Genomic DNA, 24,527 nt, shown 5'->3' with positions numbered 1-24,527 from the left:
GGGCCCGCACAGGTACATCAACGCCCTTGGAGCTGAGGGGGGGGGGTCTGCAGCTCTGGGAATCGGCTTTATTTTTCTCAGGAGCCTCTGGTTGGGAGTCCTACAACCCCCAGAGGGCCTCTGTACCTGCCCTTGGTGACCGCATACACCCCTGTCTTCATTGTAAATTTGGTGACTTTTCGATGAGCACCCACTGTCCGCTGGTTTTCTGCGGTCTCCATTTCTGCTCTGTCCAGGGTGGAACTTGTCCCTTAAGGCACATAGTGCTTGCGTCACCCAGGATGGACCATGGTGACCGTGGGGCCCTCTTTGGTGCTAGGTCGGAGCTGCCCGCTACACTGAGCAGTTGAGCTGGGCGGGAGGTGTGCCGTGATGGGGGAAGAGAGGCAGGGTCCCTGCCCAACCTCCTTCACCAGGGCAGCTGAGGCGCCCTGTTTCGTCTTGCCAGGCTGGCTCACTTTGGGGCTGGTGGGTTTGTCAGGCTGGAAATTGCTTTCTTCAACTAGAACAGAGAAAGAGGGGTTGGGGGGAGGGAGGATGTAGAAGAGGCTAAGAGTGGGGGTTCCAGTATTACCTGACTCTGCTCGGGGTTGATTCTGGGGTGAACGTTGAAGCCAGTGCCCCCCGCCCCCCGCCACTGCACAGATGGAACCATTGAGGTCCAGAGAATGGCAAGACTGGCCACTGGCCACAAAACAGCGGCCAGCCACTCTGGGCCAAGAAGTGAGGCTCATCAGAATCCAGTGAGACCCCTCTAAATTTAGATGGGAGGATACTGGTGCCCCCCCTTGCCTCCCCAGCCTGCTAGAGCATGGCTCCTCTGCCTTGCTCCGCCCCTGGGACCCTCGTACCTCCACCCAAGACACGGAGCCTACAGCTCTGCCCCGGGACGTCACAGGGAGGGACTGAAGGTTCAGCAGCTCGAAGAGGTTGTGTGCCTGGAGGAGGGGTTGTTAGGAAACATTGGAGGACATGTGCTCAGCCCACCCCTCTAGCTTCAATCTCGCCCTGGGGGCTGTGAGCTGAGGTGGAACCCTGGCCAGGGCTCCGTCCCAGTGGTGCCCACCTGCCTGTCTCTGAGCCTGGGAAGGGTAGGGCGGCCGCGTGCATAGTGGTGGGTGGGAGACAGGACCCGGGCCTGCAATATCCACCATGACCACCAGAGGTCTCCAGAGTCCGCATAAGGGACCAAGGGAGAGGACGGGTTTATTTAAAGGGATCCAGGATCATCCAGCAGCACAGAGGAACTGAGGCCTCCCCCAGGTCCCCAACCCCATGTGCCAGGCTCTGTTTTGCAGGGTGGGAGGGGATCAGCATTCAGAGTGATTAAGTAATGTGCCCAAGATCACACGAGGAGAATATGGTAGAGCTGAAACCGAGACCCATGTGTACCTTTATGCAAAGACACATTTTTAACTACTGTCTCTCTCCACCCAGAGGCTTCTGTTCCCCCAAGCTCTCCCTCTTCCCTTAGTCTTTGCGTCATCCCAAGAATCCTAGCAATAAAGGCTGGAGAGGACAAGGACTGCTGTGTCCATTCCGCAGATGAGGAAGCAGACCCAAGAGAAGGAGACAGAGCATGCCAAGAAAGCTGGAGCCCAAGTTCCCCCCTTGGGCTCTTTCCCTCTACCCCACAGCCCTTGTCTGCCCGCAGGCCCGCAGGCCCGCAGGCCCCAACCCTCCCCACTGTCTCCCACTACCTGGTGCAGGGAGGTCTCCGGAGACAGCTGCAGGGTCACTGGCTCCATGGGACAGCCCCCTGCCAAGATGTCCTGGAGACACTGCTTGGGGATGGTGGGAAAATCATGGGGGGCCTGGGCCAGCCACCCCTTCCTCCAGGCCGGCCCCCTAGAACCACCTTTCCCAGAGGCCCCCTCCCCTCACGACCCTGCGGACCACTCCCCGTCCTGTACTCACCTGGTGTCCTGGAGCCCAGGAAGGTGGCTCAGCCTGGAGTGCCTGCACCAGGTGGGCCCTTTCCATGGTGCCCACCAGGATCTGGGACTCTGCACAAGTGGAGAGGGAGAGAGCCGCATCAGGAAGGAGAAACTTGCATCTGCTGGGCACCGACTATGTGCCAAGAACTGTGCTGGGTGTTCTCGTGTCTCTCAGGAACCTACAGCAGCCTATGGGTCAGGAACTATTACCCCTCCTTTTACAGAAGAGGAAGCTGAGGCTCAGAGGCACAGAGAGGTTGATCGTCTTGCCCAAGGTCACTCAGCTTTTGATGTGGAGGCCTGGTGGTTGAGGGCAGCTGGGTGAGGCTGCCAGGGGGCCGGGAGGTTACCTGCCCACCCTGACCGCCCCGGTGGCGGGGCCTCAAGGCAAGAGCAGGTTTGGGAGAACTAGAGTGAAGATATCTGTGCATCACGGCCGGGCTTTGCCCCTCATTTCCCCCAGGAAATGCACCGTGTGCTGAGGGCTTGGCAAGCCTCACTCCAGGCCATGACTGGAGCGGGCACAGGTTTGAGGGGGCAGTCCTGGTAGTCTTCCTTCTTGTCAAGCAACATTAAAACTTTACAGCTAGAAAAAACAAAAACAAAAACAAAAACAAAAAAACTTTACCACCAGAAAAACAAAAAACTTTACAACTAGGAAAAAAAAAAAAAAAAACCTTTACAACTAGATAGGTAAATACTCTCCCTTTAAACAACAGCAACGACAACGATAACACTTAAAGCTGTGTCTTAGGTGAGCGCCAGGGTCCCACAACCTGCGCCTGTGCTGGTTGGGGGCTCTTTGCTTCCTGTGGCTCTAAGGGTAGAAGTAGACTTTGTCTTGGAGGCCAGTTCTGTCTTTGTTCCAGGAGGTGAAGCCTCTTAGGGGAGTCAGACATATGCAAGTATTTTCAAACGGGATATTTGGTGCATTCTGTGGGATAATGTTAAAGGTATCCCAGTTTGAGTGGGGAGAGGGCCTGGCATTTGGGGTGAGAACCTCCGACAACTCCATAGTGCACTGGTCCCTATTTTCCAGGTAGGGAAACTGCAATTCTTAGAGCTTGAGGGGTTTGCCCAGGCTTCTGTTGCTCATAAATGACGTTATGGTCTCTTGGGGTGGGTATGGGGGTGACCCATACAGTTGTGCAGGTTGCTCCCTGAACAAGGCACCTGCTGAAAGGATGAGTGGGCGTCAAAATCCTGCTGTGCTATGCTTGCCAAGTGTGTACCTTGCCTTGTTTGCACATATGGGCTGGCGGTGGCCCGAGTGGACATAGCTGCCCCCCCCCTCCGGCATGTCTTTCCCACTCTTACTGTACTTGTCCCAGCGGGAAATGATGCTCTAGCTAGATCCTTCCCCAAGATTCAGCTCGTGTGTCTTTTAACAAAGGTGCCCATCCATTTTTCTCCAAAGAGATCTTTCTCATGGCAACGGGGTTTCAAGAGAGGTGACTAAGCCGGGGAATGCTTGAAGGGGAGACCCTGGTAGTGTTCCCATCGATTTATCCCCACTCCCAAGCACACGAGGACTGGTTTCTAAAATTCCTAAAGGTATCCGCAGAGTGCCTTACAAGCCCCCTCTCGTCTCTCATTTAAACATGTCAACCGCCCCAAGTAGGGCGGTTGCTACCTCCATTTTACCAGTGAGGAAACCGAGGCTCAAAGAGGTGAAGTGACCCACCTGAGGTCACACAGTTGTAGAGAGAAGATTCAGACTCAGGTGCCTGACAGGTCCCATGCCCTGCTTTCCCTTTCCTGGACCTGAGCCCCCAAGGCTGAAGAGAAAGGTCGAGGGAATGTCCCCTCCCCACCCGCGCTCCCCCCTTCCTGCCGGGCACCTGTGCTTTCCACCAGGAGGTACTTGGCCATGTCCGTGGAGGTCACGACCTTGACCACTTCCTCCAGCGGTGTGTCCTTGGCCACCGTGGTGATGGTAGCGTTCATGAAGTGCTCCACAGTCACTCGGTGAGAGCTGAAGGCGGAAGGGCGCTCCCTTCAGGTCCTGGAGTGGCAGGATGTCCAGACCCCAGGACGAGGCAGGGGTACCTGGTTCTTGGCTGTGGGCAGGCGCTGAGACATTCCTAGGAGGAGCAACTAGGGTGGGGAGGAACTTGGCAGAACCCGAAGGTGGGGAGGAACTTGGGGACCGGCTCACCTATGGCCTGACTCTGGATTCCTAGCTCTCAAACCCCTGTCTCCCCGCCCAGACTGTCTCCGCTTTGGTTTGTTTTACTCGGAAGCCTTCCCTGAAAAACTTCATCTGAAGGGAAGTTTTATGGCAAAATGAAAAAAAGGCTTTCAAGTTTGAACATCACTGGAGTAGCCACCCCCGTTTTACAGATGGAGAAACTGAGGCCCGGAGCAAGGTGGCAGCTTGCACATGTTGGGAGCTGGGCCTTGGGTCTCAGAGACTCTCAGTCCTGCTTCTCTGGGAACAGAGGCTGCCATGTGAGGACCTCAAAGCCTGATTCCAGCCCCCTGTGTCCCAGTCAGGACAGCAGAGCAGGAGTGGGAGAGAGGAGGGGACCTCCCAGATCTGGCGTCGATTCTCTGTGGGACGCGAGCAGGACAAGGCATCTCTCTGAGCGCCAGTTCCCAGCAAATCGGCAATCTCTGTCCTACCGTCATGAGGACGGACTGATGGCTAATGAGACGCAGAGGCCCAGGAGGCCAAGGACTTGCCCAAGGTCATGCAGGGAGCTGGAGAGAGTGCGGATGAGGTGGCTGTGTGTTGGCCTCTTCCATACCACCCAGGTCCAAGGTCAGCCACAGTGAGGGTTTTGTGGTTTTTTTTTTTTTTTGGAGGCGGGGCCTCACGCCAGCCCACCCAGACCCATCACCCCCATCAACCAGCCCAAAGTGGGCACCTCTCACCTGATTTTCCGACTTCGGATCCACGGGAGGTATGGCAGCTTCTTGACAATGATGGTGCCGTCATAGAAGGAAGGCTGGAAGCTCTGGGCGATGGCGTTCGCTGCCAGCACGGCCATCAACACCGGCAACGCGTGCACTATCTGGCCGGTCAGCTCGAAGGCCAGCAGCGCCGTGGAGATGGTGTGGGTCACAGCCCCTGAGAAGGCCGCAGCCCCTGCAGGGGGCAGACCCAGGGCGGGGCGGCTCAGGCCAGGGGCCAGCCTCGTGCAGAGCGCAGAGCCACCCGGGGCTAAGGCCACGTGCTAGACGGCAGCTGTCCAGAGGCCACACGCTGGAGGTGCCCCGGTGGCTGGGCTCGGTGAGGGGGAGCGTGGTAAGGGAGAGTGTGGGGCACCAGGGACAAGACGGGAGCCAGAGAGAGTCACGGGGGCTCAGGGAGGGGGCTCACGGGGAGGCGCAGTGACCACTCCATGCCCCGCAGAACCACCGGCTGACCCCCCAGGTCCAGCCCAGCTCCGTCATGTCTCCCCGCCCAGGGGGAACTCAGCGCACTCACCTGCCAGGGCGTACCCTCCAGGCATAATGGGGTTGGTGACCCCTCCGGCCACGATGCCCTCAGGGAAGGCAACAGCCAGGGCCTCCCCGATGAGGCGCCCGATGGCAGCTCCTGGCCACAGACAGCAGGGGGAGGGGGAGCCAGGCTGACCCGGCTCCCACAGCCCTCGGTTCCTGGGGACTAACCTCAGTACCCTCGGAGGAGGGAAGGGAGGGGCCAAGAGCCACAGCCCTGCCCCAGTAACCCTGAACCTCTCAGACCCTCAGAACCCCAGACTCACCGAGGATGAATATGGGCATGAAGTAGCCGGCAGGCATGGGGATTGTGGTGGCCAGAATCAGCATCCAGAACTGTGGGCGGTGGGAACCCAGCAGGGCAGAGGTTAGGGGCAACCGGACAGGAGTGGGCGAGAAGAGGGAATAGATGGGGGGACAGGGGAGTGTCCCGGGGGGAAGGGGGTCGCGCGGGCACGCGCCCATCGCCGGTGTCTGCTGTTGACCAGGAAGGCGCTGACCGAGGGCAGGAAACCCGTCCTGACAAAGTGCCTACTGTGTGCCTGGCACCGTGCCGAGGGCTTTCCTCTCTTCCTTCTCAACCTTCCCTCCGAGGCCGACACAGCAACCGTTTTAAAGACGAGGCAACCGAGGCTCAGAGAACTGAAGCAACTTGGCCAGGGCCGCACAGCTGGCGGGAGTCAGATCAGGCGGGCCGGGCGGAAGAGGCCCAGGCCACGGACAAGCATCCCCCTCCCAGGCTGGTCTCCACTCTGTGCGCTCCCCTGGGGGCCCCCTGGCACCCACCTTCATAACCAGGAAGAAGGCGAGGGTCCCAAAGATGGTGAACCGTGGGTGGTACCACTCGAACCACAGGTTCTGGGGGTCGAGCTCCTCAGGCCAGGGCGGGGATGAGTTCCGGGTCATCAGCGCCCACGAGTTGTTGTCGAATAGTGACTCCAGATGCTGCTTCATGGACAGCTGGTGCGGGGGACAGGTCGGTGAGGGGGCTGGGGGGCCCCTTCCTGCCACCCCCCTGCCCTGCCCCTGCCCCGAGTCTTCCTCTGCCCTGTCCCGCCTCGGGAAGGGCTCTGATGTCCCAGAGCTGCGGTGTCCTCGTCTGGAACTCGAGGATGACCCACAGGCTTCCCCTTACGGGTGTGGTGGGGATTACGCGAGATGACGGGCACAAAGTGGGTGACGGATGGCGGGGGGGGGGTTCCCAGCCCTGCACCCCTTACCCGAGAAGCGATGAAGCGGCCCACGCCAGGGGGGTAGGTGATGGAAGCAAGAACCAAGGCGGCCAGGGCGGAATACAGAGGCTTGCTGTGGGGTGGGGGTGGAGGGGGCGGGTAAGCTCCAGTGCTGGCCCCCCTCTTCCCTCACCCCCCCGGAAGGGGAAAAGGACAAGAGCGGGCCCCCCCCACCACGCTGGGGGCCGGATCCACTCCAGGGGAGGAACCCTGTGGGGGTCAGCCCCACCCCGCCCAGACGGGGCTCCCATCAGGCCATGGGGGCCACGCGTGGCGGGCCTGGGGCAGAGGAGGCCGACTCTGAGATGCCAATGCCAGGGGGCGGGCAAGGTTCGGGGAGGAGAGGGGCTCAGTTAGCCCTTCCGGCTCCATGGGAAAGTGGGCCTTCCGTGGGGGGTGCAAACTCAGTGACAGAGTGAGGGGTTGGTAGCCCAGCAAGCTGGGGGTGGTGGAGGGGGGGCTGAGGGGACCCGGAGAGGGGCTGTTAGGAGGGAACCAGGGCTCCATAAGTGGCGTGTGGGCTAGGAAGGTTTGGGGGGCTAGGAAGGTTTGGGGGAGGACGACAGTACAGAGGGCAGGCTCTCTATAAAACAGATCAGGAGGCTGAGAGCAGGGGCCAGGGGGTTGCTCCCCCTGAGAGGTCCCCAGTCCCTGCCCAGAGCCTACCTGGTGGCCAGCAGTTTGGAGGTGACCCGGTTGGTCTTAACAAAACCAAGGAATGTTCGCTGACAGAAGAGGTAAGCGCAGCTCAGGATGCCACAGATGGCCCTGGGGAGGGGAGGGGAGTTCTGGAGCCCCAGCCCGGAAACAGGGTGGCAGTTCAGGCCTGGGGCGGGGGGGGGGGGAGGCCCCCAGTGGGGGGCACTCACTCACCCCAGGGCCACAAAAAAGAAGATCTCTGGCAGGTCGAAGGGGACATCCACCCTGAAATTGGTCTTGTAGAGGGAGGTGATGGTCTCTGGGGAAGGAGGGGAATGATCAGGGACCACGCTCCTACCCCAGCCAAACCCCAGTCCCAGCCTCAACAAACAAGCGTGGGGGTCGTGCCAAGTCCCGCCCCCATGAAGTACCCTTTCCTGGCATTCAAGGCCCCAACAACCAGCCTTTGCCTCTTTGCTCACTGTGCCATCTTGTACTCTCAGGGCCCCCATCCTTCATGCCCAGTACAGGTCGGGAAGGAGAGGGGAGAGGGAGAAAAGAGGGAAAGAGGGGAGGGGGGGGAGGGACGAGGAGGGAGCCGGGCCTGGGGTCAGGTGGTCTGATGGGGACTCACCCTGCTCGCTGTTGAAGACTGCCAGGAGGCGGAACATGAAGGCCCCACAGGTGGCAGCGAAGAAGCCCCTCCAGTAATCCCAGACAGAGAAGTGGGAAGACATGACCTCGATGCTGAACAGGACGCCTGAAGGTGATGCTGAGCTTAGAGCCCCACCCCCACCCATCCCAGCACCCTGACCCCTCCCGTCCTGCTCTCCTCTCTCCTTCAGGCCTGCCCTCTCTCTCTTCGGTCCTGACCTGAAGTGAGGGAGGGCAGGCAGGAGCCCAGGGCAGATGCCTGTGTGTGTCCTCCTGGGCCATCTCAATCCCTCCAATAGCCCTAGGGAGTGGGGCCACTGTGGTCCCCATTTTATAGACAAGGAGGTGAGTCTCAGAGGGCTGACCCCACCAGCCCAGGGTCACGCAGGGAAGCTGGATTTCAAACCCGGGTCTGCCTGGCGTAACCCTGAAGTGTCTCAATAAACACGTCCACCCCACCCAGGGGTGGCCGTGCCCTCAAAAGTCTGTTGTAAGAACCAAGATCTCAGCTGGCCCCAATCCCTCCTGCAGGTCCCTCAGCTGGACACAGAAGTGAACAGATCAGTCCACAGCGGTAGGGGACAGGAGCGGTGTAGGGGGGCCCTGGGGTGCAGGGAGGGGTGCGAGGGAGGGTCTCACCGCTGAAGGGCGCTGCAAACACTGTGGCCACACCCACCGCGGCCGCTGCCACCAGCATCTCGTTCTGCTTGCTCTTGTTCTGTGCGAGAGGGGATGGGGGGGGGAGTCCGGGGCTCAGAGTCAGCCCCCACCCTCCCCTCCTTCTCCTCCCTCCAAGGATGGCCCTCCCTGACTCCCTTACCTCAGGCTCCCCAATGGCCTTGGTGTGCACACGGCCCAGGTAGGCAGCGATCATCACAGACAGGTGCACGAAGGGGCCCTGTGGGGGGGGGGGGGGGGGCGTGGGCACAGGGGCGGGGCTTGCGGGGGTGGGGGGCGTGTCAGAGCCCTAGCCCCTCCCCCTCGGGGCCCAGGGTTGGGGGAAGCGGCGGGGGGGGTGGGGGGGGGAGAGCGCAGAGAGAGCCTCATCCAGGCCCGCATGGATACCCGTCCACACCCTTCTTCATTTCCCCGGTTCTTTTGTCACACGCTGGGGACCCAGCCCATCTCCTCCCCAAGACTGAGCCCCTGAAGGCAGGCATCGGCCTGAGTCCCCGCTGACCCGGCTTCTGTGGGGCCCTGGGGGGAAAGGCAGAGGGGCATACCACTTTGCCCAGGAAAAGGGTGCTGCCAGTGGCCAGGGTGCAGGTAAGGCCCACGACCTTGGCCCCGAAGTTCTTAATATCCAGGTAGTCCTCCAACACCACGCCTGACAGAATAGTCTTCAGCTCTGGGATTCCAGAACCTTGGCAGGGGATGGACAGGGGGGCAAAAGGAGGCACAGTCTCCAGATTAGACTCTTAACACTTCACCCTGCGCAAAATGTTCCACGCCGTGAACCTGTCGGGTCCTCCAAAACCCTGAGTTGGGATTTGCAAATTCATTTGCAGAGGTGAGGGTCAGAGAGGGGGACGTGAGCTGCCCATGTCGTTCCAGCTGAGCCTGGCGGACAGCTCTGACAAGGTGGGGGGAACCCAGGACAGAAGCTCAGGCCACCCGCGGATGTGCCCCTGGAGCTCCCCAGCGCTGGCCTGGAGCTGGAGGCAGAGCTGAGAGGCCCTGGGGGAGCCGTGCCCCTCCTCCCTGGGGAACCCGCCACCAGGGCTCCCCGTCACCACCCAGAAGAGCCCTAAGAAAGGAAGCAGAGCGAGCAGTGAGCCAAGAGTCCAGATCTGGCCTTCTCTCTGTGTGACTCTGGGGCAGTGACACGACTCCCCTGAGCCTGGCCTCCCTGGCTGTGAAATGGGGTCACTGCTTCCTGCCTCCCCCCATCAGAAGCCGCGAGAGACAGGAAAAGGCTTTGGCACGAGGCTCCGCGGTACAAAGCACACAGGCAAATGGCTCACCTCCAGAGAAGGGTGTGATGCTCTGGCTGAAGCCAGAGGAGAAGGAGACCAGGGCCACAGGGTACACAGTCCAGGAGAGATACCGGAGCAGGTGGCTGTCCCCAATCTCCCGGTAGAGCCACTTGTGTGCTGGGGACATCCGGGAGTCAGGGAGCCATCACAGCCCTCAGGTGTCCCCCGACCAGGAAGTGGAGGCTCAAAGAGAGGAGGCCCGGGGCCACCCAGGGAGCAGCAGATCCCCAAATGGAGGGAGACATAGGACCCTGGGTCTATATTCCAGTGTCGCCGCTCCCTAGCTGAGTGACCTTGGGCAAGTGACTTAACCTCTGTGAGCCTCTGCTTCCCCGTCTGTCAGATGGGCTAGCAGTGGGACTTCCCTCCCAAGGTCATTGTGAGAGAGCTCTCAGATGATGGCCGGGGCATGTGCATAGCAGGTGCTCAGGAGAGTCCCTGAGCAAGTCCGCCAGAGGGGTGTTAGAACCTTCCTGCCCCCTTATCCCGGTTCCTGGGAGATCTCAGGGTGCAGAGAGCCTGCTGAGGCGTGGGAAAAGAAAGGTCTGTGTCTGGTAGCCTGACCAAGTGCCCTCGCCCGGAGTTACTGAGCCGAGAGCAAGGAGGGAGGGAGGAGAAGAAACAGGGGCAGCAAGAACAGGTGGGCAGAAGCTCGGAGGACGAGCTTGGGCACATCCGGGCCTCTCTTGCTCATCGCGCAGATGAGGAGACTGAGGCCCATAGAGAGGCAGGAGCCTGTCCAGGGTTGCGCAGCAAATCAAGAGCAGCGCCTGCACAGACCCAGGCCTCCTCCCTACCCGGAGCCTTCCTCCACCCCCGATGCACCTGGCGGCCCATGTGGCATCCCGAGAGCGTGCGTGGAAGCCTGTGTCCAGAGCAGGAGTGCGTGCCAGGGAGGGGTTACCTCTGACCACGCGCCCGATAGCGAAGTTCATGGCGTAGCTGATCAGGGCCATGAGCACCCCGAGGGTCATCAGGAAGTACCAGTCCTCCCCGACGCGGAACAGCTTCTGCTTCAGCCACTCCAGGCCCCCTGGGGCAGGGGCACTGGGTCATAGCCCGGGACAGGGGTGGGGCAAGCACGGCCCCTTCCCTGGAGGCCTGCTCAGGCTCAGGGCAGGGAGGGCAGGGGCAGTGTGGGGCTGGGGCCATGTGGTCAAGCCCAGGGTAGCCCAGAAGGGGGTCTGCACACGAGGGGCAGAGCAGGAACTTGGACAAGTGAAGGTGGCCGCACGGTGGGCCCTGGCGGGGTACAGAGGCCTGGCACCCTCCCCGCCCACCCCCCACCCACACTGGATACTCATGGAAGAATGATGGGGCAGCAGGGGGTGGGGAGTGTGTGCTGAGAGCCACAGCTTTCTCCAGTGTCTCCGCAGGGCCCACGGCTTACAGAACACAAGGGGCTAGCAGGACCCCTCCATGTCTCCAGACCCGCGGGGCCATCCTACAGGCCGCACCGGTGTCAGACCAGGCAGCACCCACTGGGCCCGGAGCAAAGCCCCCAGTATAGCCACCAGGCCTTGGGACCTGCTCTCCCCAAAGGCAGACAACAGACATCGAGCACGTCTGACCCATAGGCAAAGGGACAGGCAGACAGATCCCTTCCCTCCCGGCCGCCCAGTGATTGTGGGCACATCAAGGCAGGACAGCTCTTGGGACTTCAAAGTGGGTGGGGGAGGTGGGGTCTGGGTAGACAGGGGTGACGTCCTGAGGGGTCTTCGATAGGGAGAGGAAGGGACCTAGCTCTCACCTCGAATGCCTCTGCGGATGCGGGGACACGGGCCCCATAGCTCCTGAAGAGTCACAGGGCTCCCCGAGGAGCCTTCGCGCAGCCCTACCAGCTCTTCCATCGGGTCCCTGAGCAGACAGACAGACAGACAGACCCTTGGTAAGCTGCTCCAGTGGCTTTACCCTGCCACTTGGCCCTTCCAATGCCCCTAACTTCCCAGATAAAAAGGAAAAGTGTTTTCCTGTTTGCATGTGTGTGCATGTGTGCGTGTTGTGTGTGAAGTTACCAGGAGGGGACATAGGTCTGCTGTGCCCTCATCACTAAGGGGGTGCCACCGAGGATGCGGGGTGGGGACCGGGGTTCCTAACTGTGCCCTGTGTCCAGTACCATGTTGATCAAGGCAGGACCCCAAGCCTCAGAACTCCCTTCCCCTGCTGTGGACACAGCTCCCGCTTGGCTCCTTCCACTGCTCAGAGCAATCTCCTTGACCCGTGGAGTCACTCACTCTGTGGGGTCCCCAGGGGCTGCTCTGACTCCCCCTGCCCATCCCTGAGCCCCCCTCTCCTCTGCTCAGGCCACAGAGGCAGGTAAACCGCAGGCGCTGAAGGAAAGGCCGTGAGGATTGAAACGAGGTGCTGGCCCCCTGCCCCCCAGCCTCCTGCCCCAGCCCGACCTGCCCTGGCCCAGCTTCCACCCAACCCAGGCCCCGGCTCCACACCCAGCAGCCCCTCACCTCTGTCCGTTGGCCCTGCTGTGGCCCCAGCCAGCCCTCCTCTAACAGAGACACTTCTGCCTGCAGCCCAGATGCACCTGAGCAGGTCTGCGCTCCACCAATCAACATCCTAGGCCCCCCTCCCTCCCCGCCCTGCCCGGGTTTACCGTGGCCATTAAGAATGTCCTTGACAAACCAACCAGAACTGCCCAGGCCGGTTGAGCCGTGCAGGCCAGAGCGGCCAAGGGGGACCAGGAGCAGGAGCTTCCCGAAACCCAGGACAGCCACACGGAGGGTGGCACTCAAGCACGGTGCAGGTGCCTGCTGTGGGCTGGGGGACATGGGAGAGAGAAACTCCTGCACACCAGCAGGACAGGGAGGGGTCATCTGTGGGGGGCTGAGGGTCAGGGCCCTGGATTCTCAGATCGGGGCATGGAAAGGGTTTAAAAAAGCAGAGAAGAGGGGCGCCTGGGTGGCTCAGTCGGTTAAGTATCCAACTCCTGATTGGGGCTCAGGTCATGATCTCATGGTTCGGTTGGTGAGATTGAGCCCGCGTCAGGCTTGGGGCTGACAGCATGGAACCTGCTTGGGATTCTCCCTCTGCCCCTCCCCCACTCGCTCTCCTCTTTCTCTCTCTCAAAATAAGTAAATAAACTCAAAGAGGCAGCAGCAGCAGAGAAGGGAGAGGGGAGAAAGCCAATGGAGCTGGAGGAAGACCTTGGGCAAAGGCGAGGGGGCCCATTGCTGCTGTCCCCTGGCTGTGTGCCAGGCTCTGTGCTCAACCCTCCCCCAAATCCGTGAGCGCTCACAGAAACCCAACGAGGTGGGAGGTATTATCCCATTTTAAAGAAATTGGAGTCTCTGGGGGGTGATGCTTCCGCTCCAAGGTCACAGACACCGAGGGCAGAGCCGGAATTCCCAACCAGGTCGGTCAAACTCCAGCCCGCACACTCTCCACTGCCCACCTTGCTCGGAGATCGGGGGTTGGGGACAGACCTACAAGCTGGAGCAGGGGCAGCGATTTGGGGCACCACAGACCCCCGAGGCCTGGGGAGGAACTTGAACTTGATCCTCACATCCGGCCCTTCTGGTCTCAGAAAACTGCCCTCTCAAACTATAATGCCGAGTGAAAGCCACAGACGGTCCCACCCCAGCAGAGGGTAGGAGTGAGGGCACGAGGGACATGGTGAGGGAACAAGGTTATGTGCCTGCCGCATGCCAGGCCCTTCGTGTTTGCAACACTGTTCATCCTCCCACGGCCTTATGAATCAAGGGCGGTATCACCATTTCACAGCCTCTGATCGAGGATCAGAGGGGTGCCGGCACGTGTCTACAGTCACACAGCAGAGGCTGAACCCAGCCCTAGGCTGCCTGGCTTCCCCCCTCCCCGGAGTTCCTTCAGTCCCTGTGGCTTTAATCAGCCAGGGCAAGGGTTTGAGCACAAAGCAATCGATTTGGGTCTGATGCCGCTTTTGGAAAGATTTGGGCAAGAGATTTGGGGTAACTGCCCTCCCTCCCCCCCCCCCCCGCCCGCCAAAGCTCCTCTGTGAAAATCATCATGGCCCTTCCGTGACGTGTTAAAATCCTGGCACCCTGAGCTGCTCTCTGCCCCCGGATGCCTGGCCAAGTCCATCCAAAGTAGGAGCGCGTGTGCCTGTCGTGGGAGGTGGTGGGAGGTGGGGTGCGGGCTTGGTGTTCTGCCTGGACCTGGTGGCCCTGGGCCCGCTGTCACCTTGCTGCCACAACCTGCTGACTGTGTACAGTAACAGGAAAACTGTTGAATAGGCTACAATCCCACAGCCGGCATCGGCCGGGCCAGCCTCACCTCCCAGCCCTGGGAGCACCAGGAAGCTGGGGAAAGGGCAGCAAAGTCCCTCCAAAAGGCATTTTCCTGCGTCATGTCCCAGCAGCAGGTGGGGGGGGGGGGCGGGGAAGAGCAGGCATGGTGCCAGAACAGCTCTGCCACCCCCATTGGTCCCTCACCACTCGGAGCCTCGGTGTCCTCTTCTGCCCCAGGAGGAGTCATGGCCACAGGGGGCTCTCTCTGCCTCATTCATCACTGAGTCCCCCAGAGCCTAGAACGGTGCCCCCCACATAGTAGGTGTTCAATAAATACCTGCTGAGTGATGAGTGGTTTCCAAACACAGGCCTGAGGGCTGGCTGTGTGGGGACCTGATGGGAACAGATTCCTGGTCCCTTCCCAAGACCCCAAATCAGAATCTTGGCGCACAGAGGGAAGAGTCTGTGTTTGTCGAACGTTCCCCCCCGGATGATTGGGTGCCCTGGCAGGTTTGGGATTCGAGGTTCTGGATCATCTCTGAAGTTCCTTCTATCCCTGTGATCTGGAGGGAGAGCATTGCCAGACACAGGAGAATGGCCTTGATGACCTTTTGAGGTCCCCCCTGGCCACTGAAGTCAGTAGATCCAGTACATTCACGGGCGATGCCTCAGGGATAGGAGGAAGGGGAGGAGGAACGGTGGGCGGGGGTGGGTAACGAGATCTGAGGTCCAGGAGCAGTGACTCAGGCCCTCAGCACCATGACCGTATGTCTGCATTTAGCCACTGGCTCCTGTTCCCCTGGCGGGCGGCAGGCTTCTGGGCCCCCCACCCCCGCCCCTACCCTCTTTCCATCTCTGCCTCGTGCTGATAACTTCCTGGCAGCCCTACTGGAACCCCTCGGACAGGACGGGTGACACGGGCCCAGCAGTGATCTCCACCACAGTGACAGACCCCTCTCGCCCCAGCCGCCACTCAGCTCCCAGCTACACCCTGAGCCCTAGGCTGCCCCTGCCGCACATACCCCACCAGCAGCAATAATCACCCCTAGATGGAGCCCCCCCCCCAAATGATGTTCTGTGGGAGCCAAAGCAGAGGAAAACAGTCGCCACCTTCAGGAGCCCCCAGTCTGGTGGGGAGAGAGGCAGACCCCTGCACCAGGGGAACCACCAGTCTGGTGGCGGGAGGTGGGGGGGTGAAAACACAGCAGAGAAGTCACAGCCCCAGGAAGACCACATCACAGTGCCAGGCGCTGGGGTGGGCATCTGGGCAAGGGCCTCTGTGTGGCTGCAGCAATCACAGAGGCCTTTATGGGGGAGGAGGAAACCGAGCTGGTCTGGGCAGGAAAGGCAGGATCTGGAGACAAGAAGAGAAACCCCACACTGTAGCCTGGGCAGTGCCACCCCCTCCCCTCCAGAATGGCCTCTCCTGCTTCACCTACTGGCCCTGCATGATGTCAGTCCTGGCTCGGCTGAGCCGTGGGTGGCCCGAGAGGGGTTTCTGGAGCTTCTGGGCTAGCCTGTCTCCATACACATACGGTCAGGTCACCCCAGCCTCCTAGAGGGCTTTGAATCAGACCCATCTGGCCAGCTCTGCCACTTACCCCCGTGCAAGCCCCACCCTCAGCACCTCTTTCCTGAGCTGTGGGGAAACCATATGGGGCCATGCTGGAAAGCTCACAACCGGGAGGCACTCCAGAAGTCAGAGCTAGAATAATGTCTTCGGGAATTCTCGATTACCTCTAACCGAAACCCCGCCCACTGCGGTCCTCAGCATCTCCATTGAGCTGGAGGTCAAGTGAACGGTTCCCGGAACACAACATGATAGAACTTTTTTTTTTTTTTTTTTTTTTTTAAGCAGGGTTCATGCCCAGCACGGAGCCCAAAACAGGATTTGAACTCACGACCCGGAGATCAAGAGTAAGATGCTTAACTGACCGAGGCATGCAGGCACCCCAACCTTCTAAATCTTTAAGGACAATTACCAAATTATCCGCCCTCCTCCCCTGAGTCCTAGCCCGACACCCCACCCCAGCCAAGGACCGCCAGCTTTCTCCTCTTGGGGCCCCAAAATGTCCTGAGAGTAGGGGGAGGGCAAGCATGGAATCTGGGTCCCCATGGGAGCCGGCAGGGGGACAGCTGCACATTCTACTCCCCCCCAATCAAGGGCTGTCTCAGTCTTTCCTAAGAGATGGCCCTGAGGGAAAGAGTCACCTCACACAAGGGTCCAACAGGTGGGGGTCCTTCACCTACCCCTACCTTCTCACCTTGCACCTCCTACTGTCCCCAGAGCCAGGGGCTCGGGGCCCCACCGCCCTGACTGCCCACCACCTAGATCCCCTCTTGCCAAAGACTGGGATGTTGGGGGAGGGGGGACAGGAAATAGAAAACCCTGTCCTCAAGCAGCTTGCAGTCTGATGGGGGAGGCACAGTCCTTAGCCCCAGGCCGATGGGGGCACGCAGAGACTCAGAAGCACCACACCCACAAGGTCCTGGGGTGGGCACGGGGGGTCCGAGTGGCAAGGGGACAGATTGCCCCCGGCCCGCTGCTGCGGAGGCCCCTGGGCTGGAGTTCTCGGCGTGGAATGCTGGGCTGTGAGCTCAGCCTGGGCCTGCGTGTGCCGGACTGTCAGCAGTGCTGCCTCACCGGAGAAGATTTCCAGCCCCCTCCGGGCCGTGGCAAGGCCTAAATTTAGCTAGGAGACAAGGGGCTGGCCCCAAGCCCAGGGACGGTCGGGCCTTATAAAGCGCCGGCAATCAGGGCCCAGCATGCTCCCCCAGAGCCCACACCCTCTGCTGTCCCCCTGCCCGCCTGGCCAGGGCCCGGCCGCCCGCCGTGGATGAGCCACAGGACCTCCTCCACCTTCAGAGCGGAGAGAAGCTTCCATTCCTCCTCCTCGTCCTCCTCATCCTCATCCTCCTCAGCCTCCCGTGCCCTCCCAGCCCAGGACCCGCCCATGGAGAAAGCCTTGAGTATGTTTTCCGAGGATTTTGGCAGCTTCATGAGGCCCCACTCAGAGCCCCGGGCCTTCCCAGGCAAGTTGTCAGGGCTTTGAGGGGAGGGGCGATGCACAGGTAGGGGACACCTGCTCCTGGCCACCTCTGGAGACGGCTGCCGAGCTGCCAAGAACAGGTGCTATACAACCATAGCCACGTGTGGCCACCAGGACAGATGTGGCCAGGGACAGATGTGGCCAGGAGAACAGGCTGGTCTCCAAGGAAGAGTTGTGGCCCCAGGGGTCATCTATGATGCCAATGGCCACACATGGCCCGTGGCCAGGTCCTCGCTGGTGATGTAGGGGGCAGGATGGGGTTGAGGGGTGGGAGGCATCCCCCAGCCTTCAGGCCTGGGTGGGGGGCTGGGGGGGCTGCCACAGACACGGTCCCATACACATAGTCCTCCCACCTGTGCTGGGTGAGGCCTGGCCCCACCACGGAGAAGGTGGGCTGCGAGAGGTGAGGACAGGTGGGCTGAGGGGTTGGGAACAACAGCTGAGAGGGAGGCGAGGCCTGGGGGCCTGCCCCTTTCCCCAAGAGGAGCCAGAGACTCGGGTTCTAGATGCAGGTCTGCCCGGTGCTCAGCTCACAGCAGCCTCCTCCACAGCCCGTTCCGGGGGGCCGGGCAACATCAAGACCCTCGGGGACGCCTATGAGTTTGCAGTGGATGTGAGTGACTTCTCACCTGAAGACATCATTGTCACCACCTCCAACAACCACATCGAGGTGCGGGCTGAGAAGGTGAGCCTGCCCACCCTGTCTGGACCCCGGCTCCACGTCTGTACCCTCTGTACCCCATGCTCCATGCTGGGACCCCAGACCTTGTCCAGTGCCCCTCCCCCGAGCCCCCCCCAGAACAAACTAGAGACCTTGCTTCTATTACTTGTAGGCCACGGGACCCCAGCCTCTGCCTCTCCCTGCCCCAAGACTCTGAGGTCCTTTCTTTAGGAGTCAAGGGCAGCTGAGGGAGCCACAGGGGAATGGGAGAGGGTGGAGGGATGCAGGGAGGCGGCACCTGAGGAGGTGAGTTGAGGGGGGCCCAGAGGATGGACATAGTGGCCGAGTGGGGACAGCTTTCCTGGCAGGCATATGGGTAGGAAGGGGGCTCACCTGGGAAGCTGGCAGGGAGGAGATCCCCCACGTGACATTCCCTCCCCTACCCAGTGGTTCAGCCCCCATCCTCCTGGGATCCTTGACCTGGGCCTAAGGCTGGCCAGAGGCCCTGCAGTTCAGGGTCAGACACACTCTGGACCCACCCCACACTCCCTCCACCCATGGGCCTCAGGGTCACTGGGTCACTAGGGTCTCTGAGTCCCAGCTCCCAGGAGGCTGAGACCCCGGCGGAGGGTGTGGCCCGGCCTGCACAGGAGCGCTGCACCCTCCCCACCCCCACCCCCAGGGCCCCAGTCACCACTGCCCATCAGAGAGGGCCAGCCAGGCTGCCTCCAGATCCCCCACGGCCTAGCTTCCTCTCCCGAGCAGGGGAGGCTACATGCCCTGGCACCTCTGCCAGGGAAGCTGAGGACTGTGGGCACCAGGACCAGAGGGCAGCACGTGCCAGCCCTGTAACCCCCGCCAGTGACTCAGCCGCCCCAGCCTCCTCTGGACACGATGTGCCGGCCGAGTCGTGGGGGCGGGGCTGCCGGCCCAGCCCAGGCCCCGGACGCCCAGTGCGTCTGGGCATCCCAGAGGGCACGGCCCTGCTGTGTGCTGTCTTCTCTTTGTCCCCCGGGGGCTCTGAATTCTGCCACCGAGCTCCCTCTCTGAGCTGCCCCCCCCCAAGCCCCTTGCCTCCCCCTGGGAAGCACTGGAAGGCAGCTCTGAGGCTGGCCCTGCATACAGCCCTCAGCCACCGCCACCCTGGCCAGCCCCTCTGCTCCCGAGGGTAGAACCCCTTGGCATGTCGGGGCCCGGCTGGGGTGAGAGGAGGAAGACTTGATGTGAGCAGGACGGGGCTGGGGGCATCCGGCCCTGACCCATCACCCCTTCCCTAGCTGGCAGCCGACGGCACAGTCATGAACACCTTCGCTCACAAGTGCCAGCTGCCCGAGGACGTGGACCCCACTTCCGTGACCTCAGCCCTGAGGGAAGACGGCAGTCTCACCATCCGGGCCCGGCGTCACCCACACACGGAGCACGTCCAGCAGACCTTCCGGACAGAGATAAAAATCTGAGGGCCTCCCCTTTCCTGTCCCCCCCACTCCCCCCTTCTCCCCCACTGGCCTGCCAGAGACATTTTCCTCACCTCTCATGACAGCTTGCAGAACATCTCAGCTCAAGTTCCAGGCCCTGACACCATCAGACCCCAGGTGGGTCAACCCCGCCCCCCGCAACTGAGGCCTTCTGCCTCACCTGTGGCCTCCAGGTTCCAGATGTGGCCTCTTTCCCTTAATCCAGAATAAAGAGATTGAGATTGGAAAGGGAGACCCCAAAGAACCCACTTTGGGGAAGGGGTCTGGGACAGGCAGGAGCACTAGGCAGATAATCTGCAGGTCAGACAGATGGACAACTCCTTTGATCTATGGAGTCCCTGCAGGGGGACAGGGACCTGGGACCCCCTTGGCCAAGGGGAGCGGGCGAGGAAGAGGCGGATATTAGCGGAGGTGCTGATCCCGGTGGTCGGACAGCCCAGGGGAACCACAGGGGGGCGGCCGTGGCGGGAACCCTCTTCTCTGCCACTCCCCGAGCCCCAAACCAGCTGCCAGGCTCCCTGCTACCCGGTGTCCCCACCCACCAGCTATGCCAGGGCAGGGCCACACAACGTCTGTACATAGATGGGGTTTTTCCGATACAGAGGGTTCACGATGAAACTGCAGCACTTCTGCCCTCGGTTACCTGCTGTGCCCTCGGGCGAGGCCGGGCAGAGGTGGCGGGGCTGGTCCCTCCTCCCACCTGGAGACCTGGGCTCCCGGGGCTGCTTCCGCAGACAGGTCCCCCAGATGAGGTGAGAGAGAGAACATGGATGGGGCCTTGGGTCTTCAAGGTTGGACCCCGGCTTCTTGCCAACCTTCCCCCGCGGCCAGTCACCTCCCCCCCAACCCTGCCCCTTCTTCAATCAATGAATCTATAAGGCTTGGTGCGTGTACATACAACACGCACGCCTATTGTCCTGTCCTTCAAATACTGAGCATGACCATTGGTTGAGGCTGAATGCAGAACATTCTAAAATCGGATTTTACAATCTCTATTTTTATCAATGGGGAAACTGAGTCTCTGAGTGGTTGAATGCCCACCTTACTCATTAAAGGTTGGATTTGAACCCAGGCTGTGAAAGCTGCTCTCAAACGGCCCCACCCCCAACCCCTCTGTGCACTGGGGACTAGTTCCCCTCATTTTGTCCCTTATGGCCTATGTCCCCCTGCCCCACATCTTCCTGTTGGAGGGAGGGCCCAGACCATGGGAAGAGCCCCCAGCCCAGTTCCCTCCTAGTCTCCAGTCCAGGGCAGGGACCCCCAATCAGCCTTCATGCTGAGGAGCCCCAGACACCTGCAGTGACACTGGCCCAGTCTCCAACCTACAGATGCAGGGGTGGGGGGAAAGGGGGTGGTTCACAGTAGTTGAGGCCCCCTGGGGCGAGAGGCGGGGCCAGCTTCTGACTTCAGCACGTCTTGGGTCAGTGTTCTATAGGATGGCCTCTGATGTGACCCTGCCATTCTGGGGCCCTTAAGGGACGGCTGGGGGGTGGGAGGGGGCATGGGAGGACCCCAGCATTGTACCCTGCACACACAATAAACCACAGAATCACAGACTTCCGGAGATCACCTGCCTGAAATTCTCAAACTTGGGTCGGGGCTGGAGGCAGCCAGGGGGAGAAACCCCAGGATAGACAGATCTGACTTCCTTGAGATTTGGGGGCAGGGGTGGCACCTCAAGTAAACTTCCAGGGCCTCACAGAAATATGGGTGGCCTGTGGTCTCCTCCCTCAGCTCCCAGACCCACCTGAGCGGGAATCCCAGAATTATTGCCCTGAAAAACCTTACGGTGTTTTCTCTCCCAACCGCCAGCCCCTGCTGCTACATGCCGAGCACTGTCCCAGGCACAGGGACACCGAGGGTGGGCCAGCCGCACTGTGTCACCTGCCCTCTTGAAGCCCATCTGGTGTCACATGGGCTCTGAGGACCAGACTGGCTGAGTGACTGGGCTCGGGGTCACGCAGAGCCAGGGGCAGAGCAGGGCTGGAACCTGGCTGGAGGGCTGGCTGGTTCGGGGAGTCTGCGTGCTCTCTGGAGGGACCCCACCCCACCCCCAACACCAGCAGGCGCTACTGAAACCCGAGTGCCAGGCAGTCTCCGGTGCAGCTCCGGCTGGCTGCGGGCCGGAGGAGGGGAGGAGAAGGAGAGGGGGCGCGGTATTTCCAGCCTCCGTGACTCACTGATTCCACTGGGCTATTTGCAGCCCCGAAACTCACCAGCGCGGGGGTTGGGGGTGGAGCCGGGCCAGCTTCCCAGTCTCCCTCGACCCCTACCCAGGGTCAGGCTCACCTTGGCTTCCCGACCCCAGCGATGCCCCTCCCAGGGTCGCGCGAAGGGGGTGGGGGCTGGGGGCTGGGCCGCTGGCAGCCGGGGCTGAGAAAAGAAGTTTCTCCAGAAGCGGCCAGTGGGGCCGAATACCATCCCCCCCCGCCAGGCCCCAGAACCATCCCCCCGCCCCCGACCGAGGTTCCTGAGCTGAAGATTTTGCAGGGGACAGAGCAGAGCTGAGAGAGCCCTCCGACCAAGGTGACCCTGTGGGAGAGGAGGGCGGGGAGATGGGGACAGCGGGGGGCCCTCTTTCATCGGCTCCGCCCTCTGGGCGCCTGGGCTGGCCACAGCGCTTTGTCTCCTCCGCCCCCCACCCTTTCCAGGCTAAATATAGGCCTGGCTGCGGGCCCTGCGCCCCACCCCCACCCCGTGAGGGATAATTTTAGCAGCCCCATTCACTGAGTGCCTAGTGTGTGCCCAGCATGGTGCTCATCCTTACAAGGATCCTGCAAAGTAGGTACCAAGGAGGTTCAGAGAGGTCAAGCAGCTGGCCCCAGGTCGCCAGCTTGGAAGTGACTTGGCTGAGATTTGAATCCTTGTCTACACCCGAGGGGGAGGGGCAAGTCAGCTCCCCCGCCCCTATTCTGGCGTCTTGCACCGGAAAGGCAAAGTTGTGCATCTATAGTTTTTGGAGTGGGCCTGTGCAGGAGGGCAGGGGGAGTGGAAAAGATACAGCCTCCCGGGGCCGGAGACCTGTGAGAAGCCCAGGTGCCGGGGACCCCCAAGGGTGCCAAGGACCTAGAAGTTTCCCTCACTTTTAGGCTCAAAGCCGCCTCCTCCAGAAAGCCTTCTAGAGCTACCAGTTCAGGGGCACAGACAGAACCCAAAGAACCTGAGGCCCAGACTTTATGTTCGAACTTGCCAAGGGTGAAGGCAGACCCACTTGCTTGGCCAGCCCTGTGCCCTTAGGGAGTCAGTCCACACTTCTCTTGGTGTGGTGGGGAACCCAGGCCCAGGGAGGCCCAGCGCCTCGCCCCGGGGTCACCCAGAAGTCAGTGGCCGAGGTGAGATAAAGACCCAGGCCTCCAGACCCTCCGGCCAGGGCATCTCTTCCAGACCAACCCCTTCATGCCATGGCCACCTTTCCCCCCAGCCCAGAGACAACTCCCACCTCCCACACTGTACACCCAGGCCCCCCACCTCCCCCCTCCCCAATCTGCCTGCGATCCTAGTTCCGAAAAGGCAGAAGATGTCTCACTCTGCCCTCTTGCTCCCAACCCTGGCATGGGAAAGGGGCTAAGCGCGCGTTTGTTGGGTGTTTGAAAAAGCCAACGAGCCTCAGTAAATAGTGGAGGGTCGGTCGCAGACTCTGGAGCTACCTCACCTGGGTTCAAATCTTGACTCTGCTGCTTCTGACCTGTGTGACCCTGGGGGAATCACATAGTCTCTCTGTGCCTCAGTTGCCCCATCTGTAAATGGTGCTCATAGAATCTACTTGCTAGAGGTTTTTTCTTTTAATTTTTTTTAAGTCTATTTATTTTGAGAGAGAGAGAGAAAGAGAGAGAGAGAGTGAACATGAGTGGGAGAGGGACAGACAGAGAGGGACAGAGAGAGGATCCCAAGCAGGCTGAGAGCTAACGGCAGAGGCCACATGGGGCTCGATCTCAGAACCAGGAGATCGTGACCTGAGCTGCAACCAAGAGTTGAAACCAACCGAGCCACCCAGGCGCCCCGCTAAGGTTGTTTTGTAATGCATGTAAGGGACCCGGGACTCGTGTGTGGTGGCTGGCTGTAGCTCACGGGTGCCACACACTGAAAATGCTACCGTTATTGCGTTTAGGTTTGGATCCCGACCTCCTCAGCTTCACCCACCCTGTGGCTCCGTGGAGATCGAGACTCAGGCAAGGGGTTCAGAGGAGTTGCCGGATTGCTGCAGCCTTCTGTCCATGAAAAGCAGGTAAGGGCAGAGCTAAAAGGTTCCCTGTCTGGGCCCTGGGGGGTGGAGATGGCAGAGAGAAGCCTCTGGAAGCCTTAGTTTCCTCATCCCATAAGCAAAGATCAGGCACCACCCTTCCGGGGGCTGCCAGAATGCACCAGAGAGAGATGGTGTTTTTGTATAAGCTTAGTAAATGGTAAACTCTTGTTAAAATTGTGCTTGTTTGCCGAATAACAAAAACCAAGGCTCCGCCCACCTGGCTTTGCCCTCAGATAACAGAGGGTCCTGAGTGGGTGGTGACTTGAGTACCAGCAGGACTGGTGGTCAAGGCAGGAGTCTCTGGGCAGGGGAGGTGGATTGTTTACAGTCAGCACAGCTGAGCTACCCCACAGCTGGCCTGCCGCTCACTGTCACCAGCCAGCTGGGCCAGTCCCCAGCTCTGAGGCCTTCCAAGGCCCAGACCCAGAGACAATCTTTCATGGGAGTCTGGGGGCTACTAGACAGGGCTGCTGGCCCTAGGGAGCCCCAGAGGGGGGAGGCAGGACTGCAAATCTGCATCTTCCTTCCATTCTCTGTCCCCTCCTTCTCACACAATTTTTTTTAAGTTTATTTTATTTATTTTGAGAGAGAGAGAGAGAGAGAGACCAAGCATGAGTGGGGTAGGGGCAGAGAGATAGAGAAAATCCGGGGCGCCTGGGTGGCTCAGTCGGTTGAGCGTCCGACTTCAGCTCAGGTCACGATCTCGCGGTCCGTGAGTTCGAGCCCCGCATCGGGCTCTGGGCTGATGGCTCAGAGCCTGGAGCCTGCTTCCGATTCTGTGTCTCCCTCTCTCTCTGCCCCTCCCCCAATCATGCTCTGTCTCTCTCTGTCTCAAAAATAAATAAACGTTAAAAAAAAATTTAAAAAAAAAGAGAAAAGAAAGAGAGAAAATCCACAAGCAGGCTCTACACTATCAGCACGGAGCCCAATACGGGGCTCGAACCCACGACATCAAGAGTTGGACGCTCAACTGATTGAGCCCCCCAGGCGTCC

At 60.6% G+C, this 24,527-nt stretch overlaps 2 protein-coding genes across 3 annotated transcripts; one reads left to right on the top strand and one right to left on the bottom strand.

Moving 5' to 3' along the window:
- Positions 1-54: 54 nt before the first annotated feature.
- On the bottom strand, positions 55-12,450 carry LOC101084978 (chloride channel protein ClC-Ka). Of its 2 annotated transcripts, none has more exons than XM_045035141.1 (20): positions 12,348-12,450; positions 11,636-11,742; positions 10,790-10,918; positions 9,874-10,002; positions 9,133-9,272; positions 8,730-8,807; positions 8,549-8,627; positions 7,890-8,015; positions 7,490-7,574; positions 7,283-7,384; positions 6,605-6,689; positions 6,171-6,344; positions 5,651-5,720; positions 5,371-5,481; positions 4,815-5,028; positions 3,779-3,912; positions 1,918-2,006; positions 1,701-1,784; positions 852-938; positions 55-502 (listed from the first exon to the last, which is right to left on the bottom strand). In XM_045035141.1, exons 2-20 carry the CDS (start codon positions 11,733-11,735, stop codon positions 455-457), a joined length of 2,064 nt encoding a protein of 687 aa, XP_044891076.1. In that variant the 5' UTR covers positions 11,736-11,742; positions 12,348-12,450; the 3' UTR covers positions 55-454. The 2 variants fall into 2 exon arrangements, with proteins under 2 accessions (XP_044891076.1, XP_023113940.2); XM_023258172.2 differs by having other exon boundaries at positions 1,701-1,781.
- A 4,403-nt stretch (positions 12,451-16,853) lies between these two features.
- On the top strand, positions 16,854-20,363 carry HSPB7 (heat shock protein family B (small) member 7). The gene is made up of 3 exons (XM_003989515.6): positions 16,854-17,138; positions 17,707-17,840; positions 19,094-20,363. Exons 1-3 carry the CDS (start codon positions 16,943-16,945, stop codon positions 19,271-19,273), a joined length of 510 nt encoding a protein of 169 aa, XP_003989564.2. The 5' UTR covers positions 16,854-16,942; the 3' UTR covers positions 19,274-20,363.
- The last annotated feature ends 4,164 nt before the right edge of the window (positions 20,364-24,527 follow it).

The sequence above is a fragment of the Felis catus genome, chromosome C1, assembly GCF_018350175.1.
Source record: "Felis catus isolate Fca126 chromosome C1, F.catus_Fca126_mat1.0, whole genome shotgun sequence".
NCBI lineage: Eukaryota > Metazoa > Chordata > Mammalia > Carnivora > Felidae > Felis > Felis catus.
Note: the sequence above shows the minus strand (reverse complement) of the source record. Positions and strands in the feature narration are given on the sequence as shown.

Excerpts from the sequence above, each read along its gene's own strand:
- LOC101084978 (XM_045035141.1), bottom strand. The coding sequence starts at position 11,735 with ATGGAAGAGCTGGTAGGGCTGCGCGAAGGCTCCTCGGGGAGCCCTGTG. Across the intron at positions 7,575-7,889 it reads AGTCTTCAACAGCGAGCAGG|AGACCATCACCTCCCTCTAC; the intron begins GTGAGTCCCCAT and ends CTCCTTCCCCAG. Across the intron at positions 6,345-6,604 it reads GCCGCTTCATCGCTTCTCGG|CTGTCCATGAAGCAGCATCT; the intron begins GTAAGGGGTGCA and ends CCCCCGCACCAG.
- HSPB7 (XM_003989515.6), top strand. The coding sequence starts at position 16,943 with ATGAGCCACAGGACCTCCTCCACCTTCAGAGCGGAGAGAAGCTTCCAT. Across the intron at positions 17,139-17,706 it reads AGAGCCCCGGGCCTTCCCAG|CCCGTTCCGGGGGGCCGGGC; the intron begins GCAAGTTGTCAG and ends CCTCCTCCACAG. Across the intron at positions 17,841-19,093 it reads TCGAGGTGCGGGCTGAGAAG|CTGGCAGCCGACGGCACAGT; the intron begins GTGAGCCTGCCC and ends CCCCTTCCCTAG.